General features: G+C 32.7%; 1 protein-coding gene across 2 annotated transcripts in view; it reads left to right on the forward strand.

Annotated features, from left to right (window-relative positions):
• Positions 1 to 23,765, forward strand: part of LOC126744077 (diacylglycerol kinase eta) — a 764,865-nt gene that overhangs the window by 370,804 nt on the left and 370,296 nt on the right. For both annotated transcript variants that reach the window (XM_050451425.1, XM_050451426.1), the window contains exon 7: positions 16,965 to 17,161. In XM_050451425.1, the coding sequence (XP_050307382.1) occupies positions 16,965 to 17,161 (197 nt within the window). The remainder of the gene's footprint in view (positions 1 to 16,964; positions 17,162 to 23,765) is intronic.

Raw genomic sequence — 23,765 nt, forward strand, 5'->3', positions numbered from 1 at the left:
TCGAGAATGTACCTATGGTTACAACTATTTGCGGGACTTTTGCCATTACAAACGTAACACTATTGTGTTGAGCATGTATTTTGCCTAAAAAGTTAAAAAAATATACAGCGGATTTTCTGGAAACTGCCTTTTAAACCACTAAGGTTTACATTTTGAAGAAAAACAGAAAAAATTAAATATGTCGAAAACTATCAACTTTTGCATAATACATATTAGGGTTCAATTTACTTCTTACCCCCTTCCCTATCACATCTCCAAAGGAATGTATCGAATTACCAGTAACCCTGTATATATATCCTAATTTAAGTGCATTGACCAGAAAAAAACTATGTGCTATGGCGACCTCGGAACCATGCGAAAGTTTATTTTCGAAGAGAGAATACTAAGTGACCGTCGACATCACCTTAAATTAAAAAATGTCAAAAAATTATTAATTTTAAACTTTAATGCAAAATTTTGTATATAGAAAACGTTTATATATCTTTATTTAAAAAAAATCTATCGCTTTGAAGTGTTAAAACTGATTTTTATTTAAACAAAGATAGAGCTAGGTTTTTACAATATTTTTTATGAATAATTTTATTTTTACACATTTTTTAAAAATATTCTTGTTTGTTTTTTTTTGTAGTAAGTATATTTTACATTAATAAAATATCAAAATGTTATACAAATCTAGATATATTAATATTTAGTTTTACATTTCGTTTTACTTCATATTGATTTGACAATGAATATTTTGAGATTGTATTATGATAATTATAAACCTCATTTAAAATTTTTTTTAACAACTTTTCCAAGCTAAAAAAAACGACCGCAATACATAGTTCCAGTTGCAATACTACGCTACTGAATTGGAACAGCGTAGCGTTAGGATATAAGTTGGGAATAGATCATATTGAGCCCTTTAAGGTCTATAGAATTGGATGTTGTGGAGCCAATAATAGGCCTATAAAAGTGTGCTTTAATAATACCGAGATTGTACAAAAATTTTTGAGAGAGAAAAAAAAATTAGGTGGTAGCAATATAGTAATTAAAATGGATTTCACCAAATTACAGCGTGATGAAATTCGAGAAGTTTATGGAGAATTGGCAAAAAGAAAGGAAAAAGGTGAAGATGTCATAGTTAAATTTACCAATAGGGTTCCATCAATCTCTAAGAGAATTATACGAGGTTCAAAAAACGATTAAGTGATTCCTTGGTAATGTATTGTTTTAACGCTGGGGGTATAAGGTCTAAGCTGAAGCATTTGAAGCATACAATATCCGCATGCAGTTATGATGTAATTTCGTTGGCTGAAACATGGTTGTTATTAGACATTTTGTCATCTGAATTGGAGTTTACAGCATATGAAGTATTTAGATATGATAGAAGTGCCTTAACAAGAATGGTGAGGGTATTTTACTCATTGTGAGAAAGGAGTTAAAACCGCGATTAATTAAACTCTCTTGTTCATCGTTAGAGCAAGTTTTTGTTTCTGTACAACTTAATCTTAAGAATATTGTTTTTGGTGTGGTTTACCTGCCGCCAAAATCTGATATGGGTCAATGCAGTGCTTTTTGTGATACTGTACTGGAGATCTTTAAGGCCCATCCGAATTGCTTATTTACTATTGCAGGTGACTTATCTGGCTGCACTTGGTTTAATGAAAATTAAAATCTTAAAGTTACCTTTTCGGATGGGTGTTCGAATGTCGCACCAGCTTCACTGCTTAGACAGGTATTTAATTACTTAGATGGCAAAGAAATGTTTCAGCTACCAAATCCGGAAGGCACATTTCTTGATCTTTGTTTTTCTAATATTAATGGGTCTTCTGGATTGGCGGATGATTTTTTATTGCCGGGGACTGGCTCTCGACATACTCCGTATGAACGTGTCTTTTCAGTACCATATAGGTCAAGGTCTCTGAAGTATGCAGTAATGTTTTTTGACTTCAAAAATGCTGATTTTGTATCGTTAAATAATTTCCTTGGATCTATCGACTGGTCCTTTATAAACAACACTTCTGATATAAATATTTCCCTAAATAAGTTTTATGACCTTTTGTATGAAGGAATCAGCTATTTTGTTAACCTATTAAGTCCTATAATACTAGTAGCTTTCCTGTATGGTTTTCAAGAGAGTTAAGAGGCTTAGTTTTACGTAAGAGGATTACTCATAAGAAGTTTAAGGAGTCTCAATTGCAAAGTGATTACTTGGTTTTCTCTGGGCTTTGGCATTCATGCAGTGTGTTAAGCGGTCAGTCTTACCGCGATTATATTTTTCGTACCGAGAATAATCTATTGTTAAATCCTAGGTAATTCTGGAAACATGTAAACAATGTTAAAAAGTCAAATATTATTCCTAAACATATGTTTTTTTAATGATGAAACTAGTGATGAGGGTGGTGATACTGCTAATTTATTTGCCAAATATTTGTCAAACGTATATTCTAATAAAGCATTTCAAATACCTGAATATTACATAATAGAGCTTGTTGATCAATTCGATGTCAAATTTGTAGAGTTATCTTTAGTAGAGGTTTTTGACGAGATTCTTGGCTTACAGAGCCTATTTGCACTTTATTCAATCTGTCTTTAAAGTTGGGAGTATTTCCTTCTTTTTGGAAGAATTCGTATAATACGCCGATATTTAAGTCTGGTAATACTAGTGATGTCAGTAATTATCGGGGAGTTTGTATACAGTCAACCTTGCCTAAACTTTTGGATGCACTTGTAACCAAGCAATTGTCATGGCAATGTAAAAGCCTTATTATTAAGAGTCAACATGGTTTTCAAAAAGGTCGTTCCACTGTTACTAACTTAATATGTTATGAAAATTATCTGTTTATTGCTTTGGGTAAGGGTTCACAAGTTGATGCGGTTTATACGGATTTTTCGAAGGCGTTCTACAGAGTTAATCATGCGCTTCTAGTGGCAAAGCTCCAAGCTTTGGGTTTTGGGTCAAATGTTATTTGTTGGCATAAGGTAGGATGTTTTACTTTCCAACACTGCGACATGTGATAACAACGTGCGTTGAACTATCGCGACGCAGATTGCGGGTTTGCGACGAACTGTTTTCTTACTATGCGACATTTCAGTTCAGCGCAAATCGTTTGAGGCAGTACAGTTTATCAAGATGAACGCTATTCGTCGTAAAATTGTTGCGATTCTTTTGCTTTACGACGAAGAAGAAGAAAATTTAGCTCTATTACTTCACGCTACTGAACCTTTCCAGAAACATTCTGACATATACAAGAATCGTGACGAAGAGGGAACTTACAACATTTTTATTGAACAGTTCAGAACAGTATTTCAGTTTTTTTTATGTAAATACTTATACCTGAGTATTATAGAAATAAATAGAGGTATTATGAAAATAAATAGAGATTCGAAAACTAATTCTTATTTTAAGAGAAAGCAGTGGCGTACAATTTTTCTCTACGAAAATATTCAAGGCAAAACCCGTACGGACGCCACTGGTAAACATATTAAAATTATGTGTACATCATAAAATGCATATTGATGTATAGAAGATATGTACCAAATTTTATAAAGATATCCAGAATAGTATCACAGTAATTATAAAAAACATTATTTTTATATTATTTTTTTTTTTAATTTAACACTATGATCCTTAAAAATTAGGGTGTGCCGGATCTATGTCCATATGAACCTTTAGTCTTAGAATCATCCAAGGATTATCACCCGGCCTTAAGTATCGGTACTCAATTACTAAACACCCTGTATGTATTTCAATCTTTCTTACTCTAAAAACAAAACAATTAATAAGAGATTGCATTCATATTAAAATCAAATAGTAATACTATTGACCTAAATGCCTCAAAATCTCCGAGATGTTTTTCCATGCGTTGTCTTTGGCCACCTTATCCTTATATGACTTTCTTTTCATCTCCCAGAGAACTGGAAATACACGGATACAATCTACTAAACCTTCGTCAAAGTCATCATCTATGGTTTGTGCCATGGCAGAAAAAAAAACAAATAATTTAACCGCCAAAAATACCAAATAGACCGATGCCGGGGATGCTACAAAAGTACTAGCTGCACTGTTGCTGTCGTTCAGAAACTATTTTATTTTTCTCGACGACGTACCGCGACGACATCTACGATGCCGCCGTATCGGTGCCGCAAGTCGATAGGTTAAACAACACACTAATTTGACTAGTGCCAGTTTAAATGTACGGCACACCGCAGTGTCGCACGTCGTTATTGCATGTCGCAGTGTCGGAAATTAACACATCCTACCTTTAGGGATTATCTACTGGGTAGATCGCAATGTATACGGCTTAATAACTTCTTATCTAGCAGCTTTTCTGTGCCATCTGGCGTTCCTCAGGGGTCACATGTGGGTCCGTTGCTTTTTACAATCTTTGTTAATGATATAGGATTATTTGTAAGCAATTGTGAATTTTTATTATTCGCTGATGATTTAAAATTGTTTTTGTCTATGAATGGTGCAACCTTATTGGTTTGAATTTAAACGTTTCGAAGTGTTATTCAATAACTTTTGGAAAAGAAAGAAAGAAAGAAAGAAAATGTGCTATATTACGTAAGAATAATCTTGTGTACAAGCATCCTACAAGCTAAAAAAACAAAACACAAATACAATTTCAAAAATTGATAAAACAATCCGATATATGTCTAACACACAGAGGAACATGATTGTACATTTTTTTACTTATGTAAATTAATGAGTTTTTGGTAAGGGAAGACGTAGGAATAGGTAGGGGAACATCATTTACACGATGAGTCAAATGGCCAGTGTCAGAGGGTAGTTTGGGAATTTTGTGAATAAGAGCAGCTGTTTCTAAGATAAAGAGTGAAAAAAGAGTTAGGATTTTTTCAGAAATGAAGAGGGGTTTGCAAGAATCTCTTAACTTAGCAGAATACAGGTATCTAACTGCTTTTTTTTGTATAACAAAGATAATGTGAAGTAGCCCCTTATTGGTTAAACCCCAAAAAGGCAAGCCATACCGAATATGAGATTCAATAAGTGAAAAGTACACTGAACGTGCAACCACCCCTTCCAGCTCTTGCTTTGCCATTCTTACTGCAAAACATCCAGAAGATAATTTCCCAGCTAAATGTAAAATATGATCTTCAAACCGAAGGCGACCATTGGTAATTCCTAGGAACTTGCAGCACTCTTTATTCTGCAAGAGGGAATTTTCGTCAAACATCAGACCCTGAACATCGCACTTAAACCCCATAATAGACGTCCTTTTTACATTAAACACGAGCCTGTTGGAAGCACACCACCCTGATAAAATCTGAAGGTCTTCAAGGATACAAGTTTTAATATAGTCAGAATTTTTATGGCTCCATAGTATGGTGGTATCATCAGCAAACTGAACCACCTTGCCCTGCAGTTTCAATGAACTCAAGTCATCCACATACAGTAAAAATAACAGTGGTCCCAACACTGAACCCTGGGGAACGCCGCATTTTAGGGATCTAGAAGCAGACAAACGCCCAGACAGATAGGACTCAAGCCATCGCAACGCTACGCCTCTAAAACCATATTTATCGAGCTTAGATAAAAGTATTCCAAGATCCACACAGTCAAATGCTTTGGATAGATCACAAAACACTGCCGCCGATGACTCTCCAGAATTCAAGGACACATAACCGCTCTCCAAAAAGCTAAAAACAGCATCATGAGTCCCTTTACCGGCTTGAAATCCAAACTGATTTGCAGACAAAATGCCATTATGATGAAAAAAGGACAAAATTCTGCTTTTTGCAAGTTTTTCAACTATCTTAGAGAGGGTAGACAAAATAGAAATGGGACGGAAATTACAAGGCTGATCCAAATCTCCACCCTTATGAAGAGGGATAACCACTGCCTCTTTTAAACATGAAGGAAGTTATCAAGATATTAGAGGTATATCACAATAATAGTCGTTTAAAATGTCAGGTTTTAACTCTGGTTCCGATATTTTTCCGCAATCTTACATTGTTTTATTATAGTATAGGTTCCACTATTTTAAAAAGGGTAACGGAAGTTAGAGATCTCGGAGTAATTTTCGATTCTAAGTTGACATTTGTGTCTCATGCTGAAAAGTTAGTTCATAAAGCGTATAGAAATCTAGGATTTATAACTAGAGCAGTCAAGACTTCTAATGCTCTGTCTATAAAGTTCTGTACTGTTCGTTAGTCCGTTCTGGTTTGGAGTATGCTAGTCCCGTATGGTCTCCATTTTATAAATCGCAAATTGAAAATATTGAGAAAGTCCAAAATAAATTCTCAAGAAATTGTTCTTTTAAACTTAAGGTTCCATTAGCTAATGGTCATACTGATTACAAGTCGGTCATGTCAGTTCTCTCTTTGGACCCACTTGAGTTAAGGCGTAATAATTCAGACATGTGTTTTATTTTTAAATTAATATCTGGCATGTCTGATTGTGATTATCTTTTAAATAAGCTGAATTTTCGGGCGCAACAATTGACTAGACTGAAAAAACTCTTTTGTGTAGATTTTAATAGTAGTTCTTATGGACAGCATAATCCTATAACTAGAATGCAACGTTTTGTCGATAGGTATAGTCTTGACTTGCACGTTTCTTTTAGCAGTTTTAGGAGTTCTCTTAAATTAATTAGTAACTCGTTACTTTAACAGGTTTCTTTAAATTAATTTGTAACTTTTATTGATTTAAGTCTTACTATTATCTAGCTTAAGTTGTATTAATATAAGTATCTTTGTGTTATTTTATTTTTGTAAAATTTGAGGATACCGTTAAATAAATAAATAAGTAAAAAATAAATAAATCATCAAATTCCAGTTTACATTTGAGACAGCTATTTGCCGGATCACCATCGAATACCGCACTGGAACTGACCATTCTTACTTTACGATCAAAATTCGCTTCATTAGTAGGTAAAATAGGTAAAATACAATCACCCTCGGAATGCATACAATGGTAACGGAATGCTCGATTCTGATCTTTCCTATAATGAATATTAATAATGATATGCTGGCTGAATGTTAGTTATCATTATATAATTGGATTCCAGGAGTCACAATTCACACATAAAGTACAAAATACAATATTTAAAATTGACTTTAACGCACTAAAACTAGCAAAAATAAGACCGGCTTTTTCGCGTCTTCGCCGTCTCAATAGTTGAGCGGTGGTACTATACAGGCTGCCTCCGATTAAGTCGGCACTATTGGTATCTTTGTTAATATTTAAGATACAGGGTCGGTTAAATTAGCAAACTAGTAGGATTTTTTCTGCTGATTAAAATTGTGAAAACAGAAAAAAAATTGAACATCGCGTTTTCGAGAAAATGTGAAAAACGTACTTTTGTTAAATGGAATCCCCTGTATGTTTCTACATAAATCAAAAGATAATAATTTTCTTAATAAAAAAGTTTATTGACACTAATAGTATAAACCTAAAAATAACAAAGTTATAGCGATATAACTACATAATTTTGTCAAATTTAGGCAAGTTGGCTTTGAACTTTTTGAAAGCAAAACAAATAAATCATTGTTTGAATATTAAAATGACAGTAGCCGTAAAGATTTTATTAAGTAAAGAAAAACTGACAGTTACATGTTAGCAAAGTTTGTGATTTTTGTAAAATCTAAATTAGTAAAATGCCTTTTACGCATATTGAAAAATGTGATATGTTAGAATGTTACCTTGTATGTCGAAAAAATACTGACAGAGCGCTAGAAGAGTACCGGCAGAGATTTTAGACTCGTAACTTGCCAAACCCTAGATACTTTTTAATTCTCTACAGAAAATTTAGAAGTAACGAAAACGTGTTTAAAAAAACTAGAAGAAGGAACCAATTTATAGTAAGCGCGAATGTTGAAATTTCTATTTTGGCATATTTTGAAGCTCATATGGAAAACTCAACTAGAGATTTAGCAAGAGCTTACGGTATGAGCTTAGTAACAATTTGGCGGGTCTTAAAGAAACAGAAATTTGTGCCATATAAGTATCGACCAGTACCAACATTGTTGCCTGGCGATAACGAAAGAAGACTTGCTTTTTGCAACTGGTTACGTAATGCATATGAAGCTAATGATAATATTTTAAACCGTATAATTTGGAGCGACGAAGCTAATTTTTCAAACAAAGGTATGTATAATCGTAAAAATGTACACTATTGGTCCCAAGAAAATCTTTTGCTTACTGATCCCAGAAATCCTCAAAATCAATTTAGTATAAACATGTGGTGCGGCTTAATAGGAAGCCAAGTAATAGGACCTGTGTTTTATGATGGTACTTTGACTGGAAAGAGATATGTTGATCTGATATTATCTGGAGCGCTGGAAGATTATTTGGATAATGTTAACTTGGAGAGACGGCAACAAATCTATTTTCAACAGGATGGAGCACCTCCCCATCAACTAAATGATGTAAGAATATTACTTAATAGACTGTTTGACGATAAATGGATTGCGACACGTGGCCCGATTCGTTAGCCACCTAGGTCACCAGACCTAACTCCTCTAGATTTTTATTTTTGCGGTTACATAAAAAATTAAGTGTATAAAAAAAAATACAGAACCGTTGATGAACTTCAAACACATATTAGGCAAATAATTGGATCAATAGATAGAAGATCATGAAGATCTGAAGATCTGAAAAGCTACAAGACGTGTGCTTAAGTGTGCTCAGAAATGTATTAAATAAGATGGCGATGTTTTTGCTCATTTATTGTAAATTAGTAGTATTACTTAATGTTATTTATTTCAAAGCCAACTTGCCTAAATTTGACAAAATTATTAATATCGCTATTACTTTGTTATTTTTAGGTTTAGGCTATTAGTGTAAATAAACTTTTTTATTAAGAAAATTATTATCTTTTGATTTATGTAAAAATATACAGGGGATTCCATTTAACAAAAGTACATTTTTTACATTTTCTCGAAAACGCGATGTTCAATTTTTTTTCTGTTTTCACCATTTTAATCAACAGAAAAAATCCTACTAGTTTGCTAATTTAACCGACCCTGTATCTTAAATATTAACAAAGATACCAATAGTGCCGACTTAATCGGAGGCACCCTGTACAATACGCTCGACATATTAAATATGACAATTCTTCTATTGACAACTATCTATGAGAAAAGAGTTATGAAAATGAAGTAAAATACACCCCATGCTTTTTAATTTGATTTGATTAAATTGAATTATTCTGTTAGTAACTTAAATTTTATTATGATTTTTATTTAAGGTAATTAATTATGATTGATTGTCCGACCTGTCTTCTATAATTAGATATTTTTTTACAGTCCCTTTTGATCTCACAACTAGAAGCTTGTTTATTTTTGTTCTCTAAAATTATATCAACTACTTTTGGATGCTAATTAGTCTCTTGATATGAATCACCGTATCTAATGGTTGCAAGGGAACATTCACTTAAGTATCCGTTGAGGTTTTTGTTAAATTTATTAAATATTAAAGGGCCAGTTCAGGTTGACAGAGATGAGCAATACATTTCAATTATATAATGAAGTAGTCTTAGTATTTGTCCGACACTGTTATAAAGTGTTTACCGTAACTCTGCTCCTCTGCTGCACCAGAATTTAAATCTCAGCCATAATTTATTTAAAATCAATTGAAAAAAAAATAACTGCTGGCCCAGATCGCGCCTCACCATTACATACAATATTTAATTTTACCATTAAATAACTGATGAATTGTTTTCTGAGAGGTGGCAAATAACAAAGATCTACCGGTAGTTAAGAAAAAGTATTCCAGTAAACCCGAGAACTATAAGCTAATATTTTAATGTGCAATTTTAAATTTTATAAAATTATTCCCCATCATATTTATTCCAAAATTCCCATTCGAATTTCCGTTTACTAGTCTTAAAATTCAAACTAAAATGCATTTCAGTTTGAATTTTAAGAAAACTCGCTGACTTTTACGATCATGAAGAAATCTGCATGGAACATGTTTTAAACATATCTTTACTTTTGCGCAATATGTATTCCAAAGTTTGTCGCAACCCATAAGCAATTCACAAATGCCAGAGGTCTACTAAACAAAAGTAAGTAACGAGCCAATTTGTGCAGACATAAATTGGCTCTAATACCTTAGACTTAATTTAATATTTATCAACTTAAATAAGTAACTTTCTAAAACAAAGCTAGTTTCTTGTAACGCAAAATAAACTAACTCCCGAACGAATCCCTTTTATCGAAAACAGTTCAAGTTGTTTCGACATTTTTACTAAACGATTTCTTCAAGTTAAATAGAGTTTGAAGAACCCTTTAAAGTCCTGAGAAAATCCCTTTCTAGAATCAAATGGTTAAATAAATATTTTCCAATTTTCTTTAAGTCTATTTTTGAGACCCAATTTTGTTTAAATATTAGTGATAGCAAACATACATCTAGTTTACATGTAAGTTAATTAGCGTGTTAGCTATCTAAGCCTCTATTAACACAAGAGCGTTGTATCTTGGGATTTAATTTCCGATTAAACAAAGGTAGTAGTGGAATGTTTGTGTCATTGCTTGTTAATTGACCAATTTAGGAGAGCCGCTATTGATCGCTTACTCTGGCCTATTTCCGGCAATTATAATGGATTATCCGATAAAATTACCAATAGATCAGAAGGCTGATAGTATAGAAAATATTTCTTTGCAAATAAGTCATAAACGAATAAATAATTTTGACCTTTTTCACTAATTTACTTTCTCCTTTTCGACGTTAATAGATCTGCTCTCCACTTGTCCGGTTCACGCAGTTTGCGTCTACCTAACCTGAGTTATATTTATGTCCACTAGCTATATCTATCTTATATGTACAGATACGATTCTAGGTTACTAGAACTCTAGTACCAAGATGCATTGACTTAGTAGATCCCAAATTTACCATATGCCCAAAAAGAAATTGAAGTGGGAGTAGAAAACAAACTTGTTGTTGATTATTAAGTTCAGGTGTAGCTCCTTTTTATTATAGATATTAGATATCAGACACAATATCTGGAGCGGTTGCTGTTTTTTTTTGTCCAGTTGAGCACGAATTTTCGCTTTCTTCAAACATGGCCACCAAACGATAGCCCCGTATGTGAGAAGAGGTCTCACAATGCGCGAGTAGATCCAGTGGAGGATCTTAGGAGACAGACCCCAGGTATTGCCGAAAGCCCGCCTGCAGGCCCATAGCGCGCAGGTGGCCTTCTTCATTCTGGTGTCTGCATGATCGTACCAGGAGAGTTTAGGATCTAACTGGATTCCCAGAAATCAAACTGTCCTTGCGTAATGCAGCAGCATGCCACTTAGAGATATACAGGGGGCGTGCGAAAGTTACGTCTCCTCCTGAATAGTAGGAGCTCTGCTTTTTTGGGGTTAATCCTGAGACCCCCCGAGAGGCACCATATGTCCACCATAGGCAGGGCTCTCATCATAGGGCCCCGCATTGAGACGGCGTCTTTCTCCGGGCAAAGGATTACCAATTCATCAGCGTACGCTTGTGTGTATAGGCCAGCATTATTTAAAAAATTTATCAGGCTGTTGACCACAAGGCACCACAAGGTAGGGGACAATACTCCTCCCTGCGGGCAGCCCCTAGACGCCAACGTTTCGACAATCTCGTTGTCGAACTGGGTAGATACATGACGTTTCGAGAGCATGGCCTCTATCCAGCTAACCAAACAGGGTTCTGAGCCGCGGCTCTCGAGTGCTTGGCAAATGCAGGGCTTACTATTTCTTCATAATGCTGGTTTCTTAAATGCACCTTTCTGCTTAAGATTTGCAGCCAATCGTCCCAAAATGTTTGTACTGGGTTGTTTTCTCTTTAGATAGTTAAGTTCGTCAAATTCGTTAAATTCGTAAGTCGTATGTTATAATTTAAAAACATATGACTAGCTACAAAAAAAGAAACATACAATACTTTATACAGTTTAACAAAATTAAATAAGGTCAAAATACAAAAAAAAATAGTAAATAAATAAAAAAGAAAAGGAAAATCAATATACATTAAAATTTATATAAAGGCAAAGGGTAAACAAATCAAGGGTATATAGCAACACAAGCACGTATAACAAAAAACTAAAAGAAGTATTTGTATTTTAGTTTTTGTTTTAATTAAAAAGTATGTGGAAAATTTATAAATAAGTCTAAATAAAAAAGTCGTTTAGTGCATATAAGGCTCTCTCCACGAAGTACGATTTTATTGCTTAGAAAAATTAGGTAAAGGAAGGTATGGACTTTATTTCTAATGGCAGATGATTGGATTGTGCATTTTTTTGCATTATACAGAATCGATTTTTTTTACTAGCTTTAAGCAAGGGGTTGAAAGATAAGATGCTAATAATGCTGAAAGACGGAGATGCTACTAAAAAGGGCATAATATAATATTCTAGAAGTGGATAAATTGAGCTCTTTAGAAATTGATCTTAGTGCAAAACAGGCAGAGCCTAAATTTTTTGATAAAACATCAACATGGAAGTCCCATTTTAATGAGTTATCCATAATAAGCTCCCATAATTTTCTTGAATCAACGACGTCAATAGTGGTGTTATTTAGTATAAAAGATTATAACGTACTTTTATATCAGAAAGCCTTTATTTTGGAAATGTTAAGGCATGAGAAATTAAAATCGCACCAAGATTTTATGGTCAATAAATCAATAGAAACGCTTCTATGGAGTATTGTGTTGTCTGGATTGCTCCAAGTTAAACTAGTATCATCCACGGAGAGATAAATTCTTCCGCTAATATTGAGGTTAGGGATATCGTTGATAAAGGGCAAAAACCAAATAGGACATATTTAATTGGCTTATCATCGCTTGGTCGTCGAATCACCCCTTACAAGCTGACTTCTGCTATTAAGATACGACTAAGAAGCTATTCAAAAGGCGTACCTCTGAATCCGTAATACTGTAATTTATTAATTAGGATGTTGTAACTTACACAGTCAAATGCCTTTGAAAAATCACAAAAGATTGTTGCTGTTAATTGATAGTTGTTCAAGTTGAAGTACCATTATTAGCAAGAGAAAACATAGCGTCATTTGGGCATTTGTTTTTCAAAAATCCAAATTGATGAGAAATGTAAATTTTATATTTAGACAGAAACGATAGAAGACTTTTTTTAACCCATCGTTCAATCAGCGTGGGGAAAAGTGCCATTCGAGGCTTTTTATTTCCTTCTTTATACAAAGGAATAATTATCGCAGTCTTAGGACAGTTCTGAAAAACTCAATTTTGGAAGGACAGGCTAATAAGAGTAGTAATATGATTTGAAGTGCATTCCGGCAGGTTTGCAAACGTTTTTAGTGTTAGTCTATCAGTTCCAGATAAAGCTTTATTTTTAATGTGTTTAATTGTACTGCTAAGCTTTGCTATTATCACAGGTGTGAAGAAGAAACTATGCAAGTTGACACTAGAATTTAAAAGATATGACAATGGATCAATTGAGGGGGTTATGGTATTCATATTCAGATTTTTAGCCACATTTCCAAAATAATCGTCGGCTGTTTGGTAAAGTAGAGATTTTGCTAGATGTAGGAGCCTTATTAAATCATTAATAATAGACCATATTTCTTCAGCAAGATTACCGGATTTATCCAACCTTCTATTATAAGTATCCTTGGTGGCCTTTTGTAGTCTAATGGTAAACTTTTCTCTAGAGTTTTACGTAATTAAGAAAGTGCTGTCTAAAAACTTTTTCAGATAGGATAATGAGCGTATATTTTTAGCTGTTGTACGTAGGCTTTTTGTGGTCCAAGGTTTTTTTTTTATTTAATAGGCTTAAGAGAAAAGGATTTAAACCCTAAACTAGATAATGTTTTAATAAAGGTAGAAAATTTGGCATCAATATCTTCAGAGAGAACATTCCAGTCTGTTATTAGACAGAGGTTCTTAAAATTGTTAGAAAAAATACTGTGTATGTGCTTTAATTATGTGTATATGCTTAATACAATTTTATGCTTTGAAATTTTTGCTTGTGTTTGACGATAACATAAAATTTGTTAATACTGCTTCATGGTCCGAGAAACCTCAACTTAAGTACTCTTAACGAGTCCTAGATGGAAAGAGGAAACTACATATTTGACGCTGCTGGAACTAGTGTTAGAAATTCCAGGAGGTGGTGAGTTAATATGCATGAATATACCAAATGAGTCGAAAATCGACTGGAGAGATTCTTGAGCAGTACACACACTGAAAAGGTCAATGTTAAGATCACCACATAAAATTAATTTTCTTTTTAAAGATAGGGACTCAAGTAAGCTCAATAATTTCTGAAAGAATATATTTACGTTCGCGTCGCAGGTTCTGTAAATACACAAAATATAGAGGTCATAATTATTATGATAGATAGAATAGAAGATAGATAGATAAAAAAATTGAATACTTTTTCAGATGGCAGATTATCAAACTCCGTAACTGTTTAAAAATCGTTGTTAGTAGACTTTATTATGGTACCTCCATGAGATAAATTACTTCTTTTAAATCTAGCGATTATTGTATATCTTTTAACAAAAAAGGCTCCTTAATATTCAATCAATGTTCAGTAATGGCATTGATGTCTGGAAATTAAGTTCTTCTAGAAGATAAGATATAACTCATAGAATATAAAAATAGAATAACTCATTATTATATATTAAAAAAAAACAATTTATAAATGAAATAATTTCAGGTTGCTCTTATCCAAATTTACAGAGGGTGCTCGATCCTCTGATCGCGTGAAAGTAATTAATTTTTTTTTGTTTTTATTTGAAGAACTACTAGATTAGCAATCTAGTAGCAAAAAATAATAAACTTGGATATTGTTTGAAAATGAATGATCCTTATACAGGGTGTCAAAGTTAAGGATAATACTGAAGGGGCTGATGGAGCAACTCATAAGCACCCAGAAAAACTTAAAATACTATCACTCCTTGAAAATTGATATTTTTTAGAATTTTTCTTTAGCTTTGCAACGCTGAATAGCCATTTTACTGATCAAAGACAAACATTAAACTAAACAGCCGAAACTTTTAATAGGAGATCTATTCTAAAATGAAGTACTCCTTAGTTTTATTTTTAATACCTCAACTTTGACCCCTCATACAGGATCAAAAATTTGTACGGCAACCTGGCTAATACCTTATAAAGTTGGCTCATTTAATCTACTTTTAAAATTAGCCAATATGTTTTAATAACCTGTTTACTATTATTGTGATAGAGTGAAAGTACCTGAACAAATTTTTAAATTATATTAAAATGTTTTTATTTAACTTAAGAATTAAGAAATCAAGAGCGAAGGTAAAGGTGTTTACAGTATGCCGTGATTTAACTACTTTTTGCTTGTATCCTAACATTTCTGTTACCTTTTGCTTCGGATTTGTTTTTGAGTTCATTTCTGTGGACTCTGTTTGTATTTTTTGAGCTGTTTGTTTTATTGGTTAATCATTTATTATGCCCTTGCCGTATACTGTCCAAGCGTAAGCAAATATGCATCTGGCTATTTATGCTATTTATGGTGAATGCAGAGGAAATACTCTAGCAGCATCTAATCTTAACCAAGTAAAATATCCAAATTTGGCCCGATATTCTGACTATCGTGTATTTATTAATATTCACCGCTCATATTTCGAAGTCTCCTGTTCGCGAGGGAAGGAGAGAAGATACTGATTATGTTGACCAAGTTTTAGAAGAAATTGAAAATGATTTGACTACTTCGGCACGAGCTATCGAAAGAAGAACAGGGATACCGAAATCGGTAGTAAACGACATAACTAGGGAATTTCAATATCACCCATATCATATTCAATGGGTGCAAAGCCTACTTGAGACTACGAACCACGCCTACAGCTGCTGCAGAATGTTGCAAAAAATCAAGAATGTCCGAATTTTTTAGATAATATCCTGTGATCCAATGAGATTACCTTTAAAAAGGATGGCTTTATGAACATGCATAATTTGCACACTTATACGTTGGAAAATCCCCATTTTATTCGAGCAGAAAGGCCGCAATACCGATTTAAAGTAAACTTGTGGGCCGGTATCTTAAACGGACGTTTAATTGGCTCATTCGAATTATCAGAAAATTTAAACTCGCAGGCTTATTTAGGGTTTTGTCAAAAAGATCTACAAGCTCTTTTAGAAGATGTTCCTTTGTCCTGAAGGAACATCTCATGGAGGGCTGGCACATTATGCCCACGAAGTTTATCGATATTTAAACCAAACTTACTCGAACAAATGGATCGATCGACCTAAACCCCCCTCGATATTATAATAATTAATTTTTATATTTTGCATAAGGTAGATTAGATTTATCTTTCACTATAACAGTAAACCATTTTTAAAACATATTGGGTAATTTTAAAAGTAGATCAAATGACAACTTTATAAGGTATTAGCGAGGTTGCCGTACAATTTTTTGGTCTAGTATGAGGGGTCAAAGTTGAGGTATTAAAAATAAAAATAAGTAATACGTCATTTAAGAATAGATGTCCTATTAAATATTTTGACTGTTTATTAAAATGTTTATCTTTGATCAGTAAAATGGCTATTCAGTGTTGCAAAGATAAAAAAAAATCTAAAAAATGTTTATTTTTAAAGCGTGACAACCGAAAATCTGATCCAAGAGTTAGATTTTGGTGACCACTAAAGTGTCAATTTTTCGAATACCATCGATTTTTTACTAAGGTCATTTTATGTTTTTCTGAGTGCTTATGAGTTGCTTCATTAGTCCCTTCAGTATTATCGTTGACTTTCCGGACACCCTGTTTTTTATCCTATGAGATATTTTATTATTTATCTCTCATCGGGGTAAAAATTATAACAATAGCTGAGAATATTTAATTCTTTCCATTTCCCTCGTGTACATCGAATTGCGACTTTCCAATCCCTCGTCATATTTCTCTGAAAGCCTTGATGGGAAATTTATAAATTGGCCCCCTTGATACTTACTGCAAAATAAATACAATTGTAAATTAAATTAACGCCCCATTTAAAAAAACCTCTTATGCTTCAAGTATCGAGAGAATTAAAAGGCACCCTCTTATTTCAGGAGACAATCAAGGCGTAAAGTTTTTGCGACGGTTTAAGCAGCTCTTAAACCCAGCGCAAGTATTTGACCTGATCTCGACCGGGCCCCGCTTAGGCTTAAGGCTCTTCAGACACTTTGATCCATTCCGTATATTGGTTTGTAGTGGAGATGGATCCGTTGGCTGGGTGCTTTCTGAAATCGATAAATTTGATATGAATGTAAGTATTTATCTAATAGAATTTTAAGAAGACATACAAATCTTAATAAATTATGTAGTATTTAATATTTAAATTCAGACAAATATCTCTTTACAGTTAAAACTATGACGATTTTTTGAAGTAAATCTATTGTTCGATTTTCTAATGTAAAAAAGACCCAAAATTTTACCTAAATTGTATTTATTTAATTAAGAAGATAATCTGTGAAACTATGTCATTCAATATAGAAATAATTAGTACCTGACCCATGTTGGTCCAGAATGTTTTAACCGTCAGCCAAAAACAGTCAACGAAATTTTTGAACATCGTAAATTATTATATTGTTGATGTAGGTAAACACACCTTTTAAGCAATAAGCAAAATTTATTGCATTAGAATGATTTATTTTTGATGAGCGATCGGAAGACGTAGCTAATTCGCCCGCCATCTTGAAAAACCTGTTACTACTTTAACTAACGCTATAAGCTTTTTCCGTTGTTTAACGCCCGTATGCTCTTACTTAATCTGGATTATGGGTTTAAGCTCGCTTAGTTCGAAAATTTGTGATGCACCGTATGAAAAGAATCGTTTAAGCTTTCGATTACAAGATCTATGGAAGAGGAAGGTTTAGTCCCGCGATTAACTGGTTTTCTAACCTAACTTTGTTGTGGTTTCCTGGTTTGTTCTCAGTTTGCTTGAATTGAAAATATTGTTAATAAAATCGGTGGCATACCGCATGTCCTTTTAGTTTACTGTCTACCCATATCACTTTTATAAAATGGATTTAGAAGATGAGCTGTTTGTGGATGATGACCAAGAAATGCTGGATATTATCAATTTCGGTTTTCCCTGACGAAACTATGAAAAAAGTGAATATTTTGACAGCATGGACAATTTTTCATTTTTTCGTCGATTTCGCTTAACTAAACAGACTGTTTTAAACTTTTCAAGTGAAATTGAAGATCAGATTGAGTACAACAATAACCTGTAAGTTGTTTAGCGAAAAAAAAATTGTCCCAGAAATGCTTCAAAGTGTTCTTATGACTATAATTTGTTTCTCTTGTAGCAACAATAGTTTACCACCAATAAATCAGTTGCTTACGATTGTATTCTTGTGGAAACCATCAAACGGCAATATCAGATTTTATTGGATGTCATCAAACAACAGTTTCAAGGATTTTCAGGAGGGTTACAAGAGCAATTTGCCTCACAAGGTCACATCACATGAGAACGCCAGAAAATGAGCATCAAAAGTTGAGAATTTTAGCAGACTATTACAATATTTCTGGGTCTCCTAAGGTGACTGGTTGTGTCGATGGTACTTACATTAGAATTCAGTCGCCTGGTAAGGAGTGCCTTTTATTTTTAAACTTCATCTATTTTAATACCTTTATATGTAGTCTCGAAATGATAATAAATCATGATTTTAGGAGGAGATGATGCCGAGGTATTTAGAAATAGAAAGGGATATTTTTCTATTAACACCCAGGTTGTTGGAGATTCACAGCTAAAAATTCAAGATTGGCCTGGTTCTGCACATGATTTAACTGTTTTCAATAATATTAGGATACGTGCAAGATTTGAGAGACTAGAATTCCAAGATTCTGTTTTACTAGGCAGGTATAACAGTTACAGAACATCTTTCCATTATATAAATTTAAAATTACTGGTTAATATTAGTTTATAATTTCATTTCTATTACTCTATGTACGACTTGAATTTTTGTAATACATACTTATATATTGGTTGATAATTTTAGGTGATAGTGGGTATGCTAACCGCAATTATCTGTTAGTACCCTTGTTAAATCCCTCAAACCATGCAGAGGAGTTATACAATGAGGCTCATATTAGAACACGCAATACTATAGAAAGATTGTTTGGTGTTTGGAAAAGGAGGTTTCCTATTTTGGCTTATGGATTGCGATACAAGCCAGAATTAACCAGAGACATAATAGTGGCCACTGGAATATTGCATAATGTTGCAAAAGAAAACAATGAAGATGAACCACCTCTAGCAGAAAATATAAATGCAGAAGAGCTTAATTATTTAATTGAGCTTGGAAATATTCCTGATGTCATTGAAAGAAGAAATCCAGAAAACCGTGATGCTTTTGACCAACGCAGACATTTAATTGAACATTATTTTTTACATCTTTAAGCATTAAAAAATAATTTAGTCTATAATAAAACAAAAAATAGATAAAGATTTTTTATTAGAATATTTCCCAACAAATTTTATACTTTAAAAAACAAATATATTAATAACCAAAATTGCACTTATGCTATAGGATTAAACTTGCTTAACTTTATTAAACTTGTACTTTTACAAAACCCTAATATTAATGATATATAATTAGTGAGATCATAAGAAATAAATATCAAAATAAACATAAAACTAAACATTTTTGGTAAATATTAAGTTTTGTTAAAACAAAACAAGTCCAAAAATATTTAGATTGTTGAGGTCACTGTATTAAACAGTGATTGTTTATATATAATTTCTGTCTTTAATAGCCCTATTTTCAGTAGCTTTTCTTGCTTTTGCAAGCTCAAATTATCTTCTTCCAACTTTAAATTTACAATTTTTTGTTTATGCTCCCCTTGAGCAAATTGTTTGGCCTCAATTGCCTGTTCATGTTTTTCTATTAAAACCAATTTTCTGTCCAATAAGATATTATACTTTTCACTGAGATCAGATGATGTTAAAGCATGCAAACCTCCAACGGGTTCTTCTATTTGATTGAGGGATTTTATTTTTTCTTCTTTTATTTCCGGGAGTACTACTGGTAGTAGCTTCACTAGTTTCTCTATGAGGTAGGAGTTTTGAATTAATGATTTTTTGTAGTACTGCTGGAGGACACCTAGTACTTTGATTATAACAGATTGACTCAAGTATTATAGCCTAAAATCTTTTTAATTAAACTATTTGTTATGCCTAAAAATATATTAAACTTACCTTATTGCCATTGTCAGTAACATCTGTTGGAACAAATTCAAAAATGTTAACATCTTCAACATTATTAGAGTGCCCTGAATGTAAGTCTTCTTTTTCTTGAGAATTGGTTCAAAATTTTCTTTTTGTGTTATTGTCAAGCTGTCATCCTGGTTAAAATAGTTGTCAGAATCAAATTCAGAACTAAACCCTTTCACAGATTTTTCATTTAGAACTTGTAACAATAGATTGTCTACTCTATTGAGTCAACCATGTCAGGGGGTGCAGGTCCCCCTCCAGTTAAATAAATCTCCTTCTTGTGTTCTGTCATTTTTTTGCTAATATCCTTTTTTTTATTGTCATACAACCTTTTGAGTTGGTCATGACTTCTAAATGCCAAAACAGGTGTTGAATTGTTAAACTCAGATTCAATTTTCTTCCATATTTTAGCTTTCTCTTCAATGCTAGTTCTATTGGTTTTTTTATCTTCTAAGACTGAAGCATATTTCATGCATTGTTCATTAAAGATTCTTTCTCCGCGGGTGAAAAGTTGGGGATTCTTGCCGCCCTTATCATAAATTCAGATTAGATAATTCCCGTACGATGCATCATGAACAAAGAAGATTAATGTAATCTCAATTAGCTAAGTACGTTTAGGTTTTAAAAAGGTGCATACGGGCGTAAGTAAGGCGTGTTACTGCTGCAATTTTTAATAATTTCATTAAGTCAACAAGACCTCAAACAAGTTTTCAATAGTCTTATGGTTGGAACCTTTGGTGTGACAGTCAAATGACGAGACGGTTTTGCGACTAACCAAAATTCTTTATTTTACACATCTATTTTATTCAATGTTAGCATCTTCTCCCGAAGAGACTAACATCGTTAGCGAAATACGTGTCGAGAGTAAAATAATGAGTTTTGGTTATTGGTAAAACTGTCTTGTAATTTGAATTTTTCAATATGAATTATTCAAAAGTATCTATTTAAAGGTCTATACTATTTTTATTACTATACTAAGTTTATAATTATTTCCTTTATGCCCTAAGTTGAAAAAATTGGGCTAAAATTGTCTTTTATGGTGTAGAATAGTGAAGGTAAAAACAAACATTTTGTTAATTGAGGCTAATATTAACCATTAACTGGACAGGTGTAATTTGATAGCATAAACGGACACATGTCGTCTATCAAACTTCCAGAACAAAAGGTGTGAAATAAAGAGACTACATTATTTATTAATTGTTCATTAAAAATTACAATATTTTTTAATTCACAAAAGATAAAAATAAATATAACGAAGAACAAATATTTAGTATAATGAACAAAAAAATCAACAAAGCCAAATAAAGTCTAAAAAAACGCTGATTTCTGAAAAATTATTACATAAAATAAGCAAAATGTGTTTTCAAAAAAATTTTATACAAAAGTATAAATAAAGGTCTGAGAAGTACAATTCAGCTGAAAAAATGCAATATAATTTTAACCCATGGTCTACAGCAATCATAAATTTTTACTATCATGGAGGCAGGAAATACATGTTGGCCTAGAACATTGGAGGCAAATGCGTTGTTTACAATGTACACAAAGAAGTCATTTTACACTCCACCGACGGATAAATGGAATTAAAGGATAAATATCTTAAGCTTTTGGAGCTTTTATATATATATTTATATAATATAACAAAAAAATTCTTAACAATTTTCTTGATGTATTGGTCCTGATGAGGGTAAACCGTCACCTTCTTTATTGAAGAAAAAAATTAATTATTGATTAACTATAATGATTATTTTATTATGACGAATTTATGTTCCTTTTTTTCTACCCTAGCACTAATCTTTGGTTGCCATTTTTGTTTTGTTTTTGGAATTAGTGATTTATTTTTGTTAAGTTTATGTATTAGTATCTGCCTGAAGTATTATATCTACATATTAATTTTTAGGAAATGTTCTTGGTTGAAATATTTTTTTGGAGTTTTTAATTTTTGTTTGTAAGTTAAGTTTATGGTTTATGAACCTATTAGTGGCTTAAAAGTGCATATAAAGTACCTATTATACATATAATTAGTCTAATTTTCTTAAGTCTGATGTACCAAAAGTTTTTTGTATTATTACCTAGATTATTTGTATTCATATTAGTTCCTATCGTTCCTATACTTACAGTTATGTGATTTTTTTTCATTAGGTTTGTAAGATATCTAAGAATTATCTTTGGTGCGTTCTGTTTTTGTTGGTATTTTTTAGATCTATAATAATCCTATATAAATAAAGAAATAAAAGACGTTAAATGAGTTTTTTATTAATTTTATTTTCTAGTGGTAATAATATTAGGTAATATATCCATAAGTTTTCGATAAAATAATGACTAGATTTTATTCGTAAAATGGTGAAACATAAAAATAGCATCCTTCGCTCGGCCACACCCATTGCTTTTTATATTTGGGTGTACTGAGGGTTGCAGGAAATGTAGCAGCATACCATATATGCGTTTTTTATTTCACTTTTTCCCTATCAATCATTTTGTCCGTTATAAATTGCTTTTATGTCTTTACTAACTCGGCGACACGAAATTTTGTGAATAATTTGTATTTTTAGTAATAAGTGATAATCTGTTACATTTGTATGGCATTTTATTACATTTTGGTTGGCTTGTCTGTTACATATACAAAAATCATTCTGGCAACACTGCGCCGGACGGGATTAGTAAACATCTGACTTTCGTGGGAGCTGCGTCGTTTGGCGACAAAATGTCCCAAAATATTACGCGAAAATCCAGGCATTTTTAAAATATTTATTCTAATGCGGGTTTTACAGACATGACAATGTGTAAAACCCGCATAGAATTGTAATCTTAAAATGTTTAATATGCTGTGTTTTGCATAATGAAAATTAAAGCGTTATTCTAATAAAAATAAAATATCAACTCTGATAAAAATATAATTAAAAATCAGAAATAAAACTCCAATAAACATACTTAACAACATATCATTTTTTAAATAAAAGGCTCAAATAAACCGCCTTCTTTCGCTAAACAAAAACTTAACCTATCATAAAAGCTATTTCGCACCTCCAAGAGAGTTTCAGGTAAAATGGAATTGGTACCTTCGACAATTTTATTTCGCAACTCCTCTAAATTTGTTGGCCTACTAAATTCATGCTTGTAAATGGTCTGCTTAAAGTAACCTCACAGATAAAAGTCATTTGGACATAGATCTGGAGATCTAGGAGTTAGTTCTAGTTTTTACAATCTTGAAGACAAAAATATGTCTCAAAACTTGTAACCACATTTAAAACCGTTTTTGCACACGGAATCGGTCTATTCTCAAATGTCACTGAAAACAAATCCCTACATTGTACTGCCGAATTGCCTCTATAAAACCATTTAATTAGTTAAACTCTTTCGGAAGGGGTATAAACAGCCATAGTGCAAAAAAACACGAAAATAACGCTCAAAAATTATTAATGCAACGTGCAGTAACACAGCAAAGTGAGGTCTGCTGACTCCCGGTTCAAAAAATAAAAACGAAAAATTCCGCCGCCTGCAAGCCGCAACCAAGCGGTGTTGCCATTATTTTGGGTAATACGTAGCTTACGATGACACGATCTGTATAGGAGTCTAATGGTTTAACACCATGATACTAATACTCGAGAAGATAAACCACGCGCATGAGATGAGCCTATCTCTCTCGCACGCCTGG

The sequence above is a fragment of the Anthonomus grandis genome, chromosome 13, assembly GCF_022605725.1.
Source record: "Anthonomus grandis grandis chromosome 13, icAntGran1.3, whole genome shotgun sequence".
In the NCBI taxonomy this organism is placed as follows: domain Eukaryota; kingdom Metazoa; phylum Arthropoda; class Insecta; order Coleoptera; family Curculionidae; genus Anthonomus; species Anthonomus grandis.